The following is a 15,466-nucleotide window of genomic DNA, read 5'->3' as shown; positions in this document are numbered from 1 at the left end:
GAGTGATAGTAAGATAAACTAGACTGCCGACTATATGCCGATATCTGATGGGATCCTGTAGTGGTGAACCATCATTCGGACAAAGTTATAAGTGAATATCCATGGGTGTTGCAGCTGTGCGATTATCAGTAATACAAGAGCGGGCAATAAGTTCTTGAATGTATTTGGACTAAGAGAGATAATACCCTTTTGTAGATTGCAATACCTCAATACCTAGGAAATATCAGAGAGGGCCCAAATCAGACATCTTAAATTGCTCATTAAGATGTTGTTCCATTTGAGAAATATATTCTAGATCGCCCATAATTAGCATGTCATCAACATATAACAATAGCAAAGTGCGCCCTTTCGAAGAAGAATAAAGAAATAAAGCAGGATCATGATTACTAGGATAGAAACCAGCAACCCTTATTATAGTGATGAACCGTTGAAACCAAGCACAAGGAGTCTGTTTAAAGCCATATAGAGCTTTATGAAGGTGGCAGACATGTCCAAAAGGAATATCAACACCTGGAGGGGAGGGGGGTCTTCATGTAAATCACCATGAAGAAAAACATTTTGACATCCATGTGAGAGATAGTCCAAGAAGAAGCTGCAACAACAGTCAAAGTACGCACCGTCATCATATGTGCAACTGGTGCAAAGGTTTCATCATAATCGAGCCCTTGAGTCTGCTAAAAACCTTTGGCCACAAGATGAGCTTTATACCGCTCAACTAAACCATCAGATTTGGTCTTAATCTTAAAAACCCATTTGCATGTTATAGGTACTGCATGAGAAAGTAGAGGAACAAGATCCCAAGTACTCATACGGTCAAGAGCATCCAACTCCTCTTTCACAACAAGTTGCCATTCAGGAATTCCAGAAGCTTCCTGATAAGCGGGTGGTTCAGCAACTAATGTCGCAACACATGAAAAGCCATAACGACCCGAAGGTTCAGTGGTACTCCCTGTCTGATCACTCCTAGCAAACCGTTGTTGCTCCCCTCAAGAGCGGATATCTCTACCACCCTAGATATTCTTCATTTATTCGGAGAAGCTTCTAGCCTTCATAAAAACGAACAGAAATCTAATGTTTACCCCATCCGGTGTTCTAAGGAGGATTTATTGGTGGTCCAGAATTTGCTGCCGTGTGAGTTATCAACCTTCCCTATCGGTATCCGGGTCTTCCTTTGTCCTTGCGCAAGTTAACTAAGCAGTAGATCCAACCAATTGTGGACAGAATCACAGGTCAGCTCCCGAGTTGGAAGGCTGATTTAATGACAAGGGAAGGAAGGAGAATTCAATTGTAGCACGTCCTTGATGGCCCACTGAGATTTAGCTTCTTCCATAACTGACATCGCATGGGTGCCATCACTGCCACCCTATTCCGCGCGGTCCTCAAGACCGCGTGCCTCAAGTGACGAAACTTCTGCATTGTCTAAGGCACAACACGACCTAGGGTCCCCCACAAGGATCGAGGGTGTCACAGTATCCCCACAACGGTCCCGACCAACAGCCTCCATTGGACCTTGTGCCGCCCGAGAACCCAAGCGTTCATGGACTAACCGCCTATTACCACTCGCCTCACCGGAGCCGCCATGCGCACCAGGAGAGGAAGGACGACCACGTCTCCGTGACGGACTCATGGAGTCATTCCCCGACGCTGAGGAAGAAGACCAAGCCGCCCTAGCTAGTAGAGACTCGGTCGTCATAGAAACTGAAACTTAGATCATGTAAGAAAGGAGACGTTTGATCCCGCTAGCGCCTAGGACATCAGATTCTCGGACAAGAAGCTCAAACTCTCTCGAAATCAACTCCGGCCGACCACACCAAGCCGAGACCGAGAGTGACAAGAGGTCATGGCAGCCAACATCTTGCTGCAACAACTCGACACTCGAACAGAAACCCCCAAGCAAATTTTTAGTCGTAGGGAGTCCCCGAGCATGGAGCGGGATACCGCGAAGGACCACTAAGAGTTTGAGACATGATAGAGGAGGGAAGCAGACTCAACATGTGCAAATCTTGACATCGCATAAACTTCATATAACATGTAAGGTTGTCAAACACGACTCCATTATTGAAAACTTGAAGGGCAGCTGCTTCGCTGGGGAGCAGCAGTACAAAATCCTCCGGAGACGTCCGGTGCACCGATAGAGAAGCGAGCTCGAGATCAAACCCTACTGCAACCTCTTCTGCCACCAGCTCAAGCGTGATCATGGACTTTTTGCCAATAATCAACACAAACATGGCACGTCGAAGATCAACTTCCTTACGAGATAGTTGATCCGACCTTTCCAGGAAGCAAGAAGAAGGCCCATAGGGGCCAACAACGCATTCCTTCGAAACTACCACCACCTCCAACCTCAACGGCGAGGGTAAAGGACTTGAAGAAGGCTCCTCCGGCTTAGTAGAGGCAGGAGCCACAGGCTCTGAAGCACCCGCACTGGAGCTCCTTGAACGATGACGATGACGATGTCGTTGGCCCCGCCGAGCTAGCACCGGCCATACTAGACACCATTGAAGCAGGTTTGTCCCGTACCAATGGGGGTGAGACACGCCTCCAGACCGAAACCCTATGAGGCTGAACCTGAGGCTGGACCTTAGTACGATGAACAGGGGGGTACAGAGTGCCCAGGCGATCCCAGACGGAACCACGAACCACAATCCTCTTCTCCGACCACAGAGAGGCGCCCCTACTAGGACAGGGAGCAGCACGGTGCCCCAACGCGTGGCAAGCGAAGCATCGTGTGGGCTGACGACTGTTAGACTACCCGTCTAGGGTTTGTGCTATTCCCCGTGTAATGACCATTATACCCCTGTGTAATGGGCCTTGGCCCAGTTACTCTCCCTATTTAATACCACTCCCAACCCCTGATTAGGGTATGGGATCCTATTCTAATATGGTATCAGCTTAGCTTAGGTTTAGGTCTTCTCCCTGCCCAGCCGCCAGCCGCCAGGGGCTCCTCCCTGCCGCCGCCGGCTCCCTGCCCAGCCGCCGCCGGCTCCCTGCCCGGCCGCCGCCGGGCTTCCTCCCTGCGCAGCCGCCAGGAGGCTCCTCTCCTTCTCCTGCCGCCTCCCTCCAACAGCAGGCGGCCTGCCCTGCGCGCCCGGCGCTCCCCAGCGCCCGACGTCCGGCCCTGCGCTCCCTCCAACAGCAGGCGGCGCGCCCCAGCGCCCGACGTCCCGCCCTGCGCGCCCGTCGACAGGACTCGCCCCAGCCGCCGGCGTCCCAGTCGCAGCAGCGCCCCTCCCCGACCCGTCTTCGCCTGCCCTGTCTCCGGCCGTCGCAGCAGCGCCCCTCCCCGACCCGACGTCCTCTACTGCGCCTTCCTCCCGCCATCGCTCCGATGGCCGCCATGGACGACATCACCACTGCCTCCTCCGGCCCAGGCACGCACCTCCCCGTCGCCCCTGCTGCGTTCAGCAGCGAGCTCGCCCATGGAGGGGCCCCCTACATCGCCGGTCTCGGGCCACTTCATGCCGCTTCCCCGCTGCCCCTGCGCCGCGGCTCCCCGCCGGGCTTTCCCGCCCTCGCTTCACCAACCTGGAGCCACACAGTCGCGCCCTCCGCACTCCCCGCCACCGACCCCCCGCTCGTCGGCACCCTCGCTTCGATCCAGGCCGCAGTGACGGCCTCGCGGGAGCGCGAGCGCGCCGCCTCCCTCGCCCTGGAGCGTGAGCGTGCCCTGGGCGCCGCTCTCACTACCCAGATGGCCACCACGCAGCGTCTCCTCGGCCGCCCACCGGTCGCTCCGGTGGAACCCCCGGAGAACCACCGCGACTCTGACCTCGACGCCGACCTCATCGCTGCTCTCCACACTCAAGCCGCTGGTCTGCACAACATCCGGGCCCTCGTGTCCGTGGTGTTAGATCCGGCGTCTTCCCACTACCCCCGCTGGCGAGGACAGGTCCTCCTCACGCTACGGCGGTTCGTCCTCGACGATCACGTCCTCGTCGACCACGACGCTCCACCGCCTCGCTCCTGGTGCCTCATGGACAGCGTTGTCCTCTCGTGGCTCCACGGCACCATCACCGTTGAGCTGCAGGACATCATCCGCGATCAGGCGGATACTGCACGCCAGGCGTGGCTCGCTCTCGAGGACCAGTTCCTCGGGAATCGGGATGCGCGGGCGCTCCACCTCGACGCCCAGTTCCACCTGTTCTCTCAGGGGGACCTCTCCGTGGGAGAATACTGCCGCCAGATGAAGGGCCTGGCTGACTCTCTCCGCGATCTCGGCGAGCCAGTTGCCGATCGTACCCTGGTGCTGAACCTCCTGCGTGGCCTCAGCCCCCGCTACGGCCACCTGAAGGCTCTCATCAAGCGGAGCGTGCCCTTCCCCACCTTCCACGCCATGCGTAACGAGCTTCTCCTCGAGGAGCTCACCATGGCGAATGAGGCACCCACCCCTGCCTCGGCCCTCTACAGCGCTCCTACCAGTGGTCAGCCGCCTTCAGGGGGCCCGGCCACCCGTCCTCCGTCGACTGGGGCTCCCTCCCGCCCTCCACCTGCCGTCCCGGCGGCCCCTCGTCCGACTTCCACGACCGACGGGGGTCGTCGCTCCCGCAAGGGCGGCCGTGGGAGCGGCGGCTCCTCTCGTGGTGGTCCTTCCGGCCGGGGTGGCGGCCACGCGTGGCCGTCATTCTACAACCCCTGGACCGGGACCATCGCCATGTGGCCGGGCCAGGCACCGAGTACCCCCCGTCCTCCGGCGCCTGCCCTCCTGACTACACCGCACTACGGCACACCTCCTTATGGTGTTCCCGTCGTGCCCCAGGCTCCACCCGCGCTCCTGCCCCCGGGGACCCACACCTCGACGCCTTGGTCCCCGCCGGCTGGTGGTTGGGACAGCACCTCCCTCGCTGCTGCTTTCAGCACCATGGCGATGACCCCACCCCCCTCCGACTGGGTGATCGACTCCGGTGCCTCGTACCACACCACCCCCACGGCAGGCACGCTCTCTCGCTCTCATCCCCCACTCCCCTCTCACCCATCCTCGATCGTCGTTGGAAACGGTTCCACTCTGCCAGTCACCTCAGTAGGTGCCTCGGTTCTTCCTGGGCCGTTTTACCTCAACGATGTTCTCGTAGCTCCCCACATCACCCACAATCTTCTTTCTGTTCGTCGATTCACTACTGACAACTCCTGTTCCATTGAGTTTGACCCCTCTGGTTTTTCTGTGAAGGATCTGGCCACCAGGACCCTTCTCGCCCGCTGTGACAGCTCGGGGCCTCTCTACACGCTCCAGCCCTCCACCGCCGGCGTGTCTCCACCTCCTGCCTTGGTCTCCACCACCTCCTCCACCACATGGCATCGACGTCTCGGCCATCCTGGACCCGACGTCATGACCAAGATTACCAGTAGTCTCGATGTTTCATGTAGTAGGGGACATTTTGAGGGTCTCTGTCATGCTTGTCAGTTAGGCCGACATACTCGTCTCCCATTTACTACTTCTTCTTCTCGGGCTGAGCAGGCTTTTGATCTGGTTCATTGTGACCTTTGGACCTCCCCTGTACTCAGTCTTTCTGGTTATAAATATTATCTGGTGATTTTGGATGATTTTTCCCATTTTCTCTGGACCTTCCCGCTTCGGTTGAAGTCGGACACTTTCACCACCCTCACACACTTCTTCACCTGGGTATCCACTCAGTTTCGTCGCCCGGTCCGTGCTCTGCAGTGTGACAATGGCCGCGAGTTCGATAACAACGCCTCTCGCTCCTTCTTCCTCACTCATGGCGTCCAGTTGCGTCTCTCGTGCCCCTACACTTCTGCCCAGAACGGCCGAGCCGAACGCATGATCCGCACCACCACTAATATGCTCCGCTGTCTCCTCTTCCAGGCGTCTCTCCCTGCCAGCTACTGGGCAGAGGCCCTGCATACTGCCACCCACCTCCTCAACCGTCTTCCCTCGAAGGCGGTACGCCACCCTACCCCCCACTTCGCCCTTTACGGCACAGCCCCTTCCTATGACCACCTTCGCGTGTTCGGCTGTGCCTGCTACCCTAACACTTCCGCTACCGCTCCACATAAGCTTTCTCCTCGCTCCACCCGATGTCTATTCCTTGGCTACTCCCCTGACCACAAGGGGTACCGGTGTCTGGACCTCACCTCCCACCGCATCATCATCTCTCGTCATGTCGTCTTTGACGAAGATGTGTTTCCCCTAGCTGGCTCCACCCCACCCACCGATCTTGACTCCCTCCTCGAGTCCGATCCGATTCCTCCTCCACCTTCGGCTCCCCGTCTTGCGCCGTTACCTGCTCCTCGTGCGGCCCCCACAACCTCTTCCGCGCCACGCGCGGCCCCGTCGACCCCGCCTGCGCCACGCGCGGCCCCGTCGACCCCGCCTGCGCCACGCGCGGCCCCGCCAACCCCGCCTGCGCCACGCGCGGCCCCGTCGACCCCGCCTGCGCCACGCGCGGCCCCGTCGGTCCTGCCTGCACCACGCACGGCCCCGTCGATCCCGCCTGCGCCACGCGTGGCCCCGTCGACCCCGCCTGCGCCACGCGCGGCCCCGTCGACCCCGCCTGCGCCACGCGCGGCCCCGTCGACTCCGGCTCGATTCGCCAACCCCGCCCTCGTCTACCATCGCCGCGGCCACGCCACTACCTCGGCACCCCCCGACACGTGCCCATCAACGAGCGCGGCCCGCTTCGCCGACCCCGCCGTCGTCTATCACCGCCGTGAGCCGGCCCCTCCAGCCGCTCCCGACGTTCCGGTGGCTCACTCCGAGTCATCCGTATACCACCCGGTCGCCATCCATCGCGACCCCGGGCACGTCCACCCGATGGTGACTCGACGCGCTGCTGGCGTTCTCCGCCCCGTCGACCGGCTCATCCTGGCAGCCGCTACGACCAGCACTCCTCCCGACGCTTCCCCGGTACCCTCCTCCGTTCGCACTGCCCTCGCCGACCCACACTGGCGTCGCGCTATGGAGGAGGAGTACGCGGCCCTCTTGGCCAACCACACTTGGGACCTGGTGCCGCGTCCACCAGGCACCAACGTGGTCACCGGCAAGTGGCTATTTCGCCACAAGCTGACCTCAGACGGCTCCCTCGACCGCTACAAGGCCCGTTGGGTCCTTCGGGGCTTCACCCAGCGCCCCGGAGTGGACTACGACGAGACCTTCAGCCCTGTCGTCAAGTTCGCCACTGTTCGCGCCGTCCTCTCCCTCGCCCTCTCCCGCGACTGGGCGATCCATCAGCTCGATGTCAAGAATGCCTTCCTCCATGGCACTCTGACGGAGACTGTCTACTGCAGCCAGCCCACCGGCTTCGTCGACGCTGACCGTCCGGACCTGGTTTGCCGGCTGAACCGATCCCTGTACGGCCTCAAGCAGGCGCCACGGGCTTGGTACAGCCGCTTCGCCTCCTACCTGGCCTCTGTCGGCTTCGTCGAGGCCAAGTCGGACACGTCCCTGTTCATCTACCGGCGCGGCGACGACACCGTCTACCTCCTGCTCTACGTCGACGACATTGTGCTCACGGCATCCACCGCCGACCTCCTTCAGCGCACGATCGTCGCCCTTCAGCGGGAGTTCGCGATGAAGGACCTGGGGCCCCTCCACCACTTCCTCGGCATCACCGCCGAACGTCGGCCCCAGGGTCTCTTCCTCCACCAGCGCCAGTACGCCATCGACATCCTGGAGCGGGCTGGCATGTCTGACTGCAAGCCCTGCTCCACGCCTGTCGACACTCAGGCGAAGCTCTCTGAGGACGACGGGCCTCCGGTCGCCGACGCGACGTCCTACCGGAGCCTCACCGGCGCGCTCCAGTACCTCACGTTCTCCAGGCCCGACATCGCTTACGCCGTCCAGCAGGTGTGCCTGCATATGCACACTCCGCGGGAGCCCCATCTCACTGCGCTCAAGCGGATTCTACGCTACCTCCGCGGCTCCCTCGACTACGGTCTCCTACTCCGCCCATCCCCGACGTCGGAGCTCGTGGTCTACACCGACGCTGACTGGGCTGGCTGTCCCGACACGCGCCGGTCCACCTCCGGCTACGCCGTCTTCCTGGGCGCCAACCTCGTCTCTTGGGCCGCCAAGAGGCAGCCCGTCGTCTCTCGCTCCAGCGCTGAGGCCGAGTACCGTGCCGTGGCCAATGGCGTGGCCGAGGCCTCCTGGCTGCGCCAGCTCCTCCACGAGCTCCACAGTCCCCTCCAGCGCGCCACCCTCGTCTACTGCGACAACGTCAGCGCGGTCTACCTCTCCACCAACCCCGTGCAGCATCAGCGCACGAAGCATGTGGAGATCGACCTGCACTTCGTCCGCGAGCGTGTCGCTGCCGGTGACGTCCGCGTTCTCAGCGTCCCCACCACGCTTCAGTTCGCCGACATCTTCACCAAGGGGTTACCGTCGAGTGTCTTTTTAGACTTCCGATCCAGTCTCAACATCTGTACAGGATAGAGTTGTGACTGCGGGGGGGTGTTAGACTACCCGTCTAGGGTTTGTGCTATTCCCCGTGTAATGACCATTATACCCCTGTGTAATGGGCCTTGGCCCAGTTACTCTCCCTATTTAATACCACTCCCAACCCCTGATTAGGGTATGGGATCCTATTCTAATAACGACAGCAGGCCACATGATGTTCCTAGATTACATGAAACAATCCCGAAATGAATCGCCTACAAAAGGACTGTCCAGGAAGCCTTATTAAATAGGAGAAGAATTTCAGATATTAAAGGAGCTCTCTCGGTTGGAGCTTTAGTGGACTATCTCCATCTTTGGGATTTACTCTCAGATTTTGAGCTGCAGCCCGACACGGAAGACAACCATATTTTCGGCTTAGCGTCAGATGGTAAATACTCGGCAAAAACTGCTTATGTTTTTTTTTCTCAGGTCTGATTTCCTTTGTCACTATAAAAAGGTTTGGAGAATTTGGGCCCCGACAAAGTGTCAGTTCTTCCTTTGGCTCGTAGCTCAAAAGATGTGTTGGACGGTTGACAGAATTTTTTTATAGAATATGCAGGAGAGCTGCGTATCATTTATATTAAGAAGAAACTGTGTTTAGAAACCCTACATCATTCACTGAATACAACGCGCCAAACCGCGCTAAAACACAGAAGACTAAAAAACTAGAAAAGGACTAGATCATCCAAATAGGTGTCCTTTGTGGCTTAACAAGCTTGTCTGCTGTCCAACATTTTTTAAACGCTGCTAACCAGAAGAAATCTTGTCCATCCTATAAAATGTCCCCTTTGTGATCAAGTTGAGGAAACCCTAGATCACATCCTTGTTGCCTGCGTCTTCACAAGAGATTTTTGGTTTTCTTGGCTTGGCCGTTTTGGTTTGCAAGACCTTTCACCGCAACCTGAGACAGTCTCCCTCTGGGGCTGGTGGGAGTGTAACAATGCAGTTGTTGGGAGTCTCATTAACAAAGGATTGGACTCTCTTATTACTTTGGGAGCTTGGACAATTTGGAATCACAGAAACAAGTGTATCTTTGATGGTCTAGCCCCCAGTTTGGCACAGGTGCTTAGGCAAGCAGAGGAGTAGTGTGGTTTATCGGTGGCTGCTGGAGCCAAGGGTATTTCCCTGCTGTTGGCAACCACTCAGGTGCTGAATGGGGTGGTGAGTCAGTTGTAGATCTGTTTGTGTTAATGAGTGTGTTTAGGTTCCTTAGTTTTTGGCCTCCTTGATGGGGTTTGTATTAGAGTTTGTCCTTTTCTCCTTAATATAAAGACGCGCAGTTCTCTTGCGCGTTCGAGAAAAAAAAAAGGTGTCCTTTGTGCGACCATGAAGCTGAAACGTTGTATCATCTTCTAGTGTCTGTGTTTTTTGCAAGGGAATTCTGGTTCTTTTTGCTGAGACTGTTTGAACTGCAGAATTTAGCCCCATAGCTGGTTCTTTTTCCTCCATGGATTGGTGGGAGGAAGCTTCAGAAGTGTCGACCGGTCTCATTAAGAAGGGTCTCAACTCTCTCATTATTTTGGGTGCTTGGATAATGTGGAATCACCAGAACAAATGTGTTTTTGATGGCTGGACACCCAATTTAGCTTTAATTCTTAGGCTTAGCTGGTGAGAAGGATGTAGGAGATGGCAGGAGCCAAAGGCTTCTCCTATCTTGCAGCCCCCCTACCTGAAGCATAAGGATAGTCTGGTGTTTTGTAGTTTATAGATGGATCAACTTTTGTATGCCTGTTTTTGGCCTCTGTAAGGAGAGCCTTGTGCCTGGTCTATTTTAGACCTTAATTTTCCTTAATATAATGAGGGGCAGTTGTCCTGCGTGTTCGAGAGAAAAAAATCTTCACCAATCCATGAATATTCTCTTCGCCACCTGGGGACAAAATCCTGTAGTCCCACTTGTATGAACCAAAGAAACCAAAATTGCCTTGAAAACACACAACCAACCAGCAAATGGTCAATGATTTCCACCTCTCGATCACATAACAGACAACGCTCCGGGTGATCAAGACCTTTCTTGGCCAACTTTGTTCATATGGAAGAAGCGGCACTTTGGGTGGGGGGCAGGACTTCCAAATTTGTTCATATGGTTCAAACAAGACTGATCCAACCAAGAGACTTTCGTAGGCAGATTTCGCTTAGTATTTACCATTGGTGGCCAGCCTGAAGAAATGAGAGTCCCTTGCTTCCGGATGTAGCTGAAACTGCCTGAGAAGATCCCAAAGCTGCAAATATTCAAATTTGCCTCGACGAGGACTTGACCTCAGTCAACTGACTCTTACAGTCCATATAGACAATTTTGTTAACTCTTTCTGTGAAAATGTTAATCCCAGTAGCTGATTGTTCCACTTTACTTTCATAATCAGATTTATTTTCCATGTACATAGCCCATTGTACCATATGCATTTGTTCTTTCTTTTATGCAATACTTTCTCTTTATTTAGAATATTCTGGGAGTCCAAAAAATTTGAAGGATCTACGAGTTCTGCTGAGCCCTGGTATAACACACCATTTTCAGTTGAAAATGTCACTCCTTCAGTTATACAGGTTCATCTTTTCAAAAGTCCTATTTTCTTGTATTCCCTAGTCTTATTGAATTTCATCTTATTTCACCTAAGCTGCTGATGTGCTAACATATTGTTATTGATTTTCTCTACTTGACAGGAATGGATTGAAAAAGCTCCTACTGAAAAACTCCATCTTCCAAAACCTAATATTTTCATACCAAAGGATTTATCTCTTAAAGAAGTGCATGAAAAGGTCAGTTTTAGAGTGCCGCAATGCTAACACCATTGTGCTTTTTTACTCGAACATGGAGGAGAATCATCTGCGTACTCATATTCATATGAATTCTTGGGACCTTGCATAGTAAATAACCCTAACGAAAAGAACAATGTTTTACCAGGTTACTTTTCCAACAGTGTTAAGGAAGAGCCCACTTTCACAGTTGTGGTATAAGCCTGATATGCTGTTCTCCACACCAAAGGTTCACATTATCATTGATTTCCACTGTCCATTATCCAGCCACTCCCCTGAAGCAGTTGTTGCTACTGAGCTCTTTGTTGATTTGTTAGTAGATTATTTGAATGCTTATGGTAAGCAGGAATCTGTTAATTTGGTGTATTTTTATATTTTCCCATGCATAACAATCAATTTAGAGAGTACTGCTGACTTTAAGTTCATGTATACTATCTTCTTTTTTGCAGCTTATGATGCTCAAATTGCTGGTTTATTCTATTCAATATATGTTACTTCAGCTGGATTCCAGGTATTTTTAGTTACTACTATGACTTATATCTTCAGTGCAGCAGTGTTATCCTAAATGCTAAATTTTAAACAGACAGTCTCTTTCTGTTTTGACATTATTTGGGCTAAACGGCCATTTAAATGGGCAAACCAGCCGTTTAAACAGGGTAAACATCCGATTAAATGGAAACGGTGTACCACGTTATAGCGTTTAAATGGTGTGTTAACTGGTTAAATGACCGTTTAGTCGAATAGTGTCAGTGGGTACTCCTAACAGCTATATGCTTCACATTTATAATTATCATGCTGACGGTCGCAATTCTGATGTAATGTGAAGTTACTGGTATTATGCTAATTTTTGTTTGAACTGTCCCATTTAACTTTCAATGTTTATTAAAGGTTTCTTTAGGTGGTTACAATGACAAGATGAGAGTTCTCTTAAATGCCATACTAGTGCAAATTGTGAAATTTGAAGTTAAGCCAAACAGATTTTCTGCACTGAAGGTAATATGTGGATCTTATTACTTCCATTATTGTTCCCTCTCATAATATTTCTTTCATTATTGTTTCCTTCCATAACATTTCTAAGCCGCATTTAACCTTACAGCTGATGTGTTATGTCAGATTTAAGCTGTTGACATGATATCTGGGAGTCTGAAAAAGTACCAAGGTTCCACAAAAAATTGCTATTTTGTCACTCCCAGTGTGGGCCCTTTGCTATTATGTCACCCTGTGTCTATGACTTGTGGGACCGTTTGTGTCTATGATTTGTAGGTCTAGTGGTAAAATAGAGAAGCCCACAACTGAGAGTGATAAAATAGCAAATGGCCTGTTATATGAAAGTTACGGCAGGCTTCCAAAGATCGTCTAGCTAAATAGAATGTTTTTGTACTTAAATTTAGTTTATACAAATGGAGTGATCTAAAGTAACTCTTTTAGAAAAAAGAAATTGACTTTATTTTGGTGTCTAATTTATGCACCAAACGTCCTAACTGTAAACATATATGGCTATGAAGAAGTGATTGATTATGGTGAAAGGTATAGGCTACATATATATAGGTAGGACTGCACAAGGTTTATAAAAACACCCCAATCACTGCAGATCCTTGCCTAATGAGCTCACACACCTTTCCTAATCTGCTGATATCTCTTCCCTAATCTGCCCTAGGTGCATGGGATGAGATTCATGCGGCTAGAGACATATTCCTTACCAACACTAACTATCCAGTATTACAGTCTTAGTCAATGGCAACGACTGCTATGCAAGCAGTGTTTCTGTGCAAGCGTGCAAGCAAAACATCTGATCCATTAGATTACGATCCAACCACAGATACATCTATGGTTTGTTAGGGGTTTTTTTATAAAGATTATTGAGCGGGTGGTGGAAGGGTTTAAGTATTAAATGTGACTTACAGTTGGATCACGATCTAATGGATCAGGTGATTTGCTTGCACGCTTGCACAGAAGGACAGAGATGGTAACAAATGTGACCTCCCTTCCAAATCATAGATTGTTTTAGCTTTTTTGAATGTATCTAGATTCTAGAGATATTGTATATCTAAGCGCATAGCAAAAACTATGCTTCTAGACAAACCAAAACGACCTATAATTTAAGATGGAGGGAATAGCTAACAAAAAGAAACCATGATTTGTGCAGTAAAAAAAACAAAGTGTACGGTATTAAGCATAGATCCTACCAATCAAGCCCGCACCTAAGATTTTGAGGCCCTTGTGCGAAACACCAAATCTAGCCCCCAGAGAAATACAAATACTTGGTATGTACTCCCTCCATTCTAATTTTTTCCGGTGCTCTGCTTGGTGTTTGGACATGTCTCTGATTCCAGCTTCGAGAGAGCTATGGATTGTTGAGCCCCCTTATGCCGTTGAGGGTGAAGTCCCTGGTAGGAGAACGTTGATGTACTCAATCCGCATCACTTTCTCCTCCACCCTTCGGCAGGATGGATCCAATCCTACCCCTCAGGCTGTTGAAGCTGATGGTGATGACAGTCGGTATGTGCAGCAGCGACTACCCCATTCAAGATCCCCTCCGGCACGTCGAGGTGCCGATGGTGACGGCCAGGAGGGGGCCGTCTTTCTGTTTACGATCGTTTGGGTCCAAGAGATGGCAGTAGGAAGCATCAGGGTCAAAATCTGAAGAGGTGGATTCGAGGTGTCCAGTGGGATTAAAAGAGGGGATCATTTCTCCTGGAATGAAGAAAAACCTTGTAGATGATCATCAATCTCGTGGAGACATTTCATCTGTTGATTCGCCATCCATCTGCCTGTCCCATATCGCGGAGACACATTCTAAGGCATTGGTGCATATTTCATCTGATATTGAGGAGGCTGATACCGGGATTCGCTCAACCCCTGCTATTTTAGGTGCTATTTATGTATTGGAGTCTTCAGTGCAGCAGAATTCTGACGCTCTGGCTCCATCCTTGATGGCCGCCCCTGAGGCTTGTTCACCGGCAGGGGCAGGGTCTCCAGTTCGTGCGCTTATCCGAGGCAATTCTGGCCTTGTAGATGAGCTCGCTGATGTTGAGCTGCGGACGTCTTCTGCGGTCCCTTCGTCGTGTGCCCCTGAGGTTGTCCTGCAGACGTCTTCTGCTGCGACACCTTCGTCGAGACTCGAGCGCCCTTGTGTCCATTCCGGGTCCTCAGGTTTTGGTCCCAGCCCATACCTCTACATGTCTGAGGGCTAGGCCTCAGGTTTTCAAAGTCTACTCAAGAAGAAAGGGACATATTATGGAACCTGTGGAGCTGGATTCTCTTGGGGTCTCGGATGCTGTGGATCAGACAGAATCCCTTCTGGACTCCTTCAAACAGACCATCACTAGGAGAACTACGGCTCTATTGGCTGCTCCTCAACCGCAGAAGAGGAGAAAGAAAGTTGTGTCTGCTGATTTCAAGCCACGCAGGAGCAGAAGGGTTGCTAAGCTACCACCGGATCTAGGCAATGCTGTGGCTGCTAAGGTGTGTAGACAGCTGGGTTTATGTGATGATCAGGATTCTATATCCCTCCAGGATGCTACCAAATATGCTAAGCTCTTCGAAGTTCCGCTCTCCAGGGAGCATGTGGCTGCTTTGGCTGCCCTCTTTGGATGGGAGAGCGCTCTGGATGGGATGTGCCCTGCGAGCTCCAGGCAATGGATTGATTGCTGTTCTGTCAGGTCATTTTTGCTCCATTGTATCTTATCAATGGTTTCTCTCAATTTCTTAGTTTGGAATGTTATGGGCTTGAATGATAGGTCCAAGAGGGATTGTGTCAAGTCTCTTGTGCTTAGTCTTAAGCCTTCTATCGTTTGTCTGCAAGAAATAAAATTGAGTTCTGTATCTGTTTATGATGTGTTGTTCATCCTGGGTGCTGGTTTCAGCAACTTAGTGGCCTGGAGAGACAGAATGTTTGCCTCTTCGTGCAGTTTTGTGAAAGATTTTTCTGTCTCAGTTCAGTTCCACGAGGAGGATGGACCCAAATGGTGGTTCACTGGGGTTTATGGGCCTCATCAAGACAACCTTAAGGCCTAGTTTGGATACTCTAGTAATGAGGTGGATTGGAGTGGATTGAGACGTATTGAGAGAGTATTTGATCTATTGGGGATTTATACCCTCTCCAATCCCTCCAAAACACTCTAATCCTAAAGTATCCAAACTAAGCCTAAGGGTTTGTTCTGTTCTACCCCAATCCATATGGATTGAGGGGGATTGAGGGGGTTTCAATCCCTAGTAAGCCAAAATCTCTTCCAATCCGTATCAATCCCCTCCGATCCATATGGATTGAAAATAACCGAACAAGCCCTAAGGGGGTTTTCTTGGAGGAGTTGAGAGGTGTTAGAG

At 52.2% G+C, this 15,466-nt stretch overlaps 1 protein-coding gene across 6 annotated transcripts in view; it reads left to right on the top strand.

The window, feature by feature from the left end:
• Positions 1-15,466, top strand: part of LOC103651144 (insulin-degrading enzyme-like 1, peroxisomal) — a 60,577-nt gene that overhangs the window by 29,294 nt on the left and 15,817 nt on the right. For all 6 annotated transcript variants that reach the window (XR_004857338.1, XM_008676744.4, XM_020550445.3 and 3 more), the window contains 5 exons: positions 10,828-10,930; positions 11,048-11,143; positions 11,289-11,478; positions 11,590-11,651; positions 12,029-12,133. Coding sequence is in view for 5 of the 6 variants with exons in the window: in XM_008676744.4 (XP_008674966.1) it covers positions 10,828-10,930; positions 11,048-11,143; positions 11,289-11,478; positions 11,590-11,651; positions 12,029-12,133 (556 nt within the window). In the remaining variant the exon portion in view is untranslated. The remainder of the gene's footprint in view (positions 1-10,827; positions 10,931-11,047; positions 11,144-11,288; positions 11,479-11,589; positions 11,652-12,028; positions 12,134-15,466) is intronic.

Source organism: Zea mays, chromosome 3, assembly GCF_902167145.1.
Source record: "Zea mays cultivar B73 chromosome 3, Zm-B73-REFERENCE-NAM-5.0, whole genome shotgun sequence".
Classification (NCBI taxonomy): domain Eukaryota; kingdom Viridiplantae; phylum Streptophyta; class Magnoliopsida; order Poales; family Poaceae; genus Zea; species Zea mays.
The sequence above is the reverse complement of the archived record's forward strand: the minus strand, read 5'-3'. Positions and strand labels throughout refer to the sequence as shown.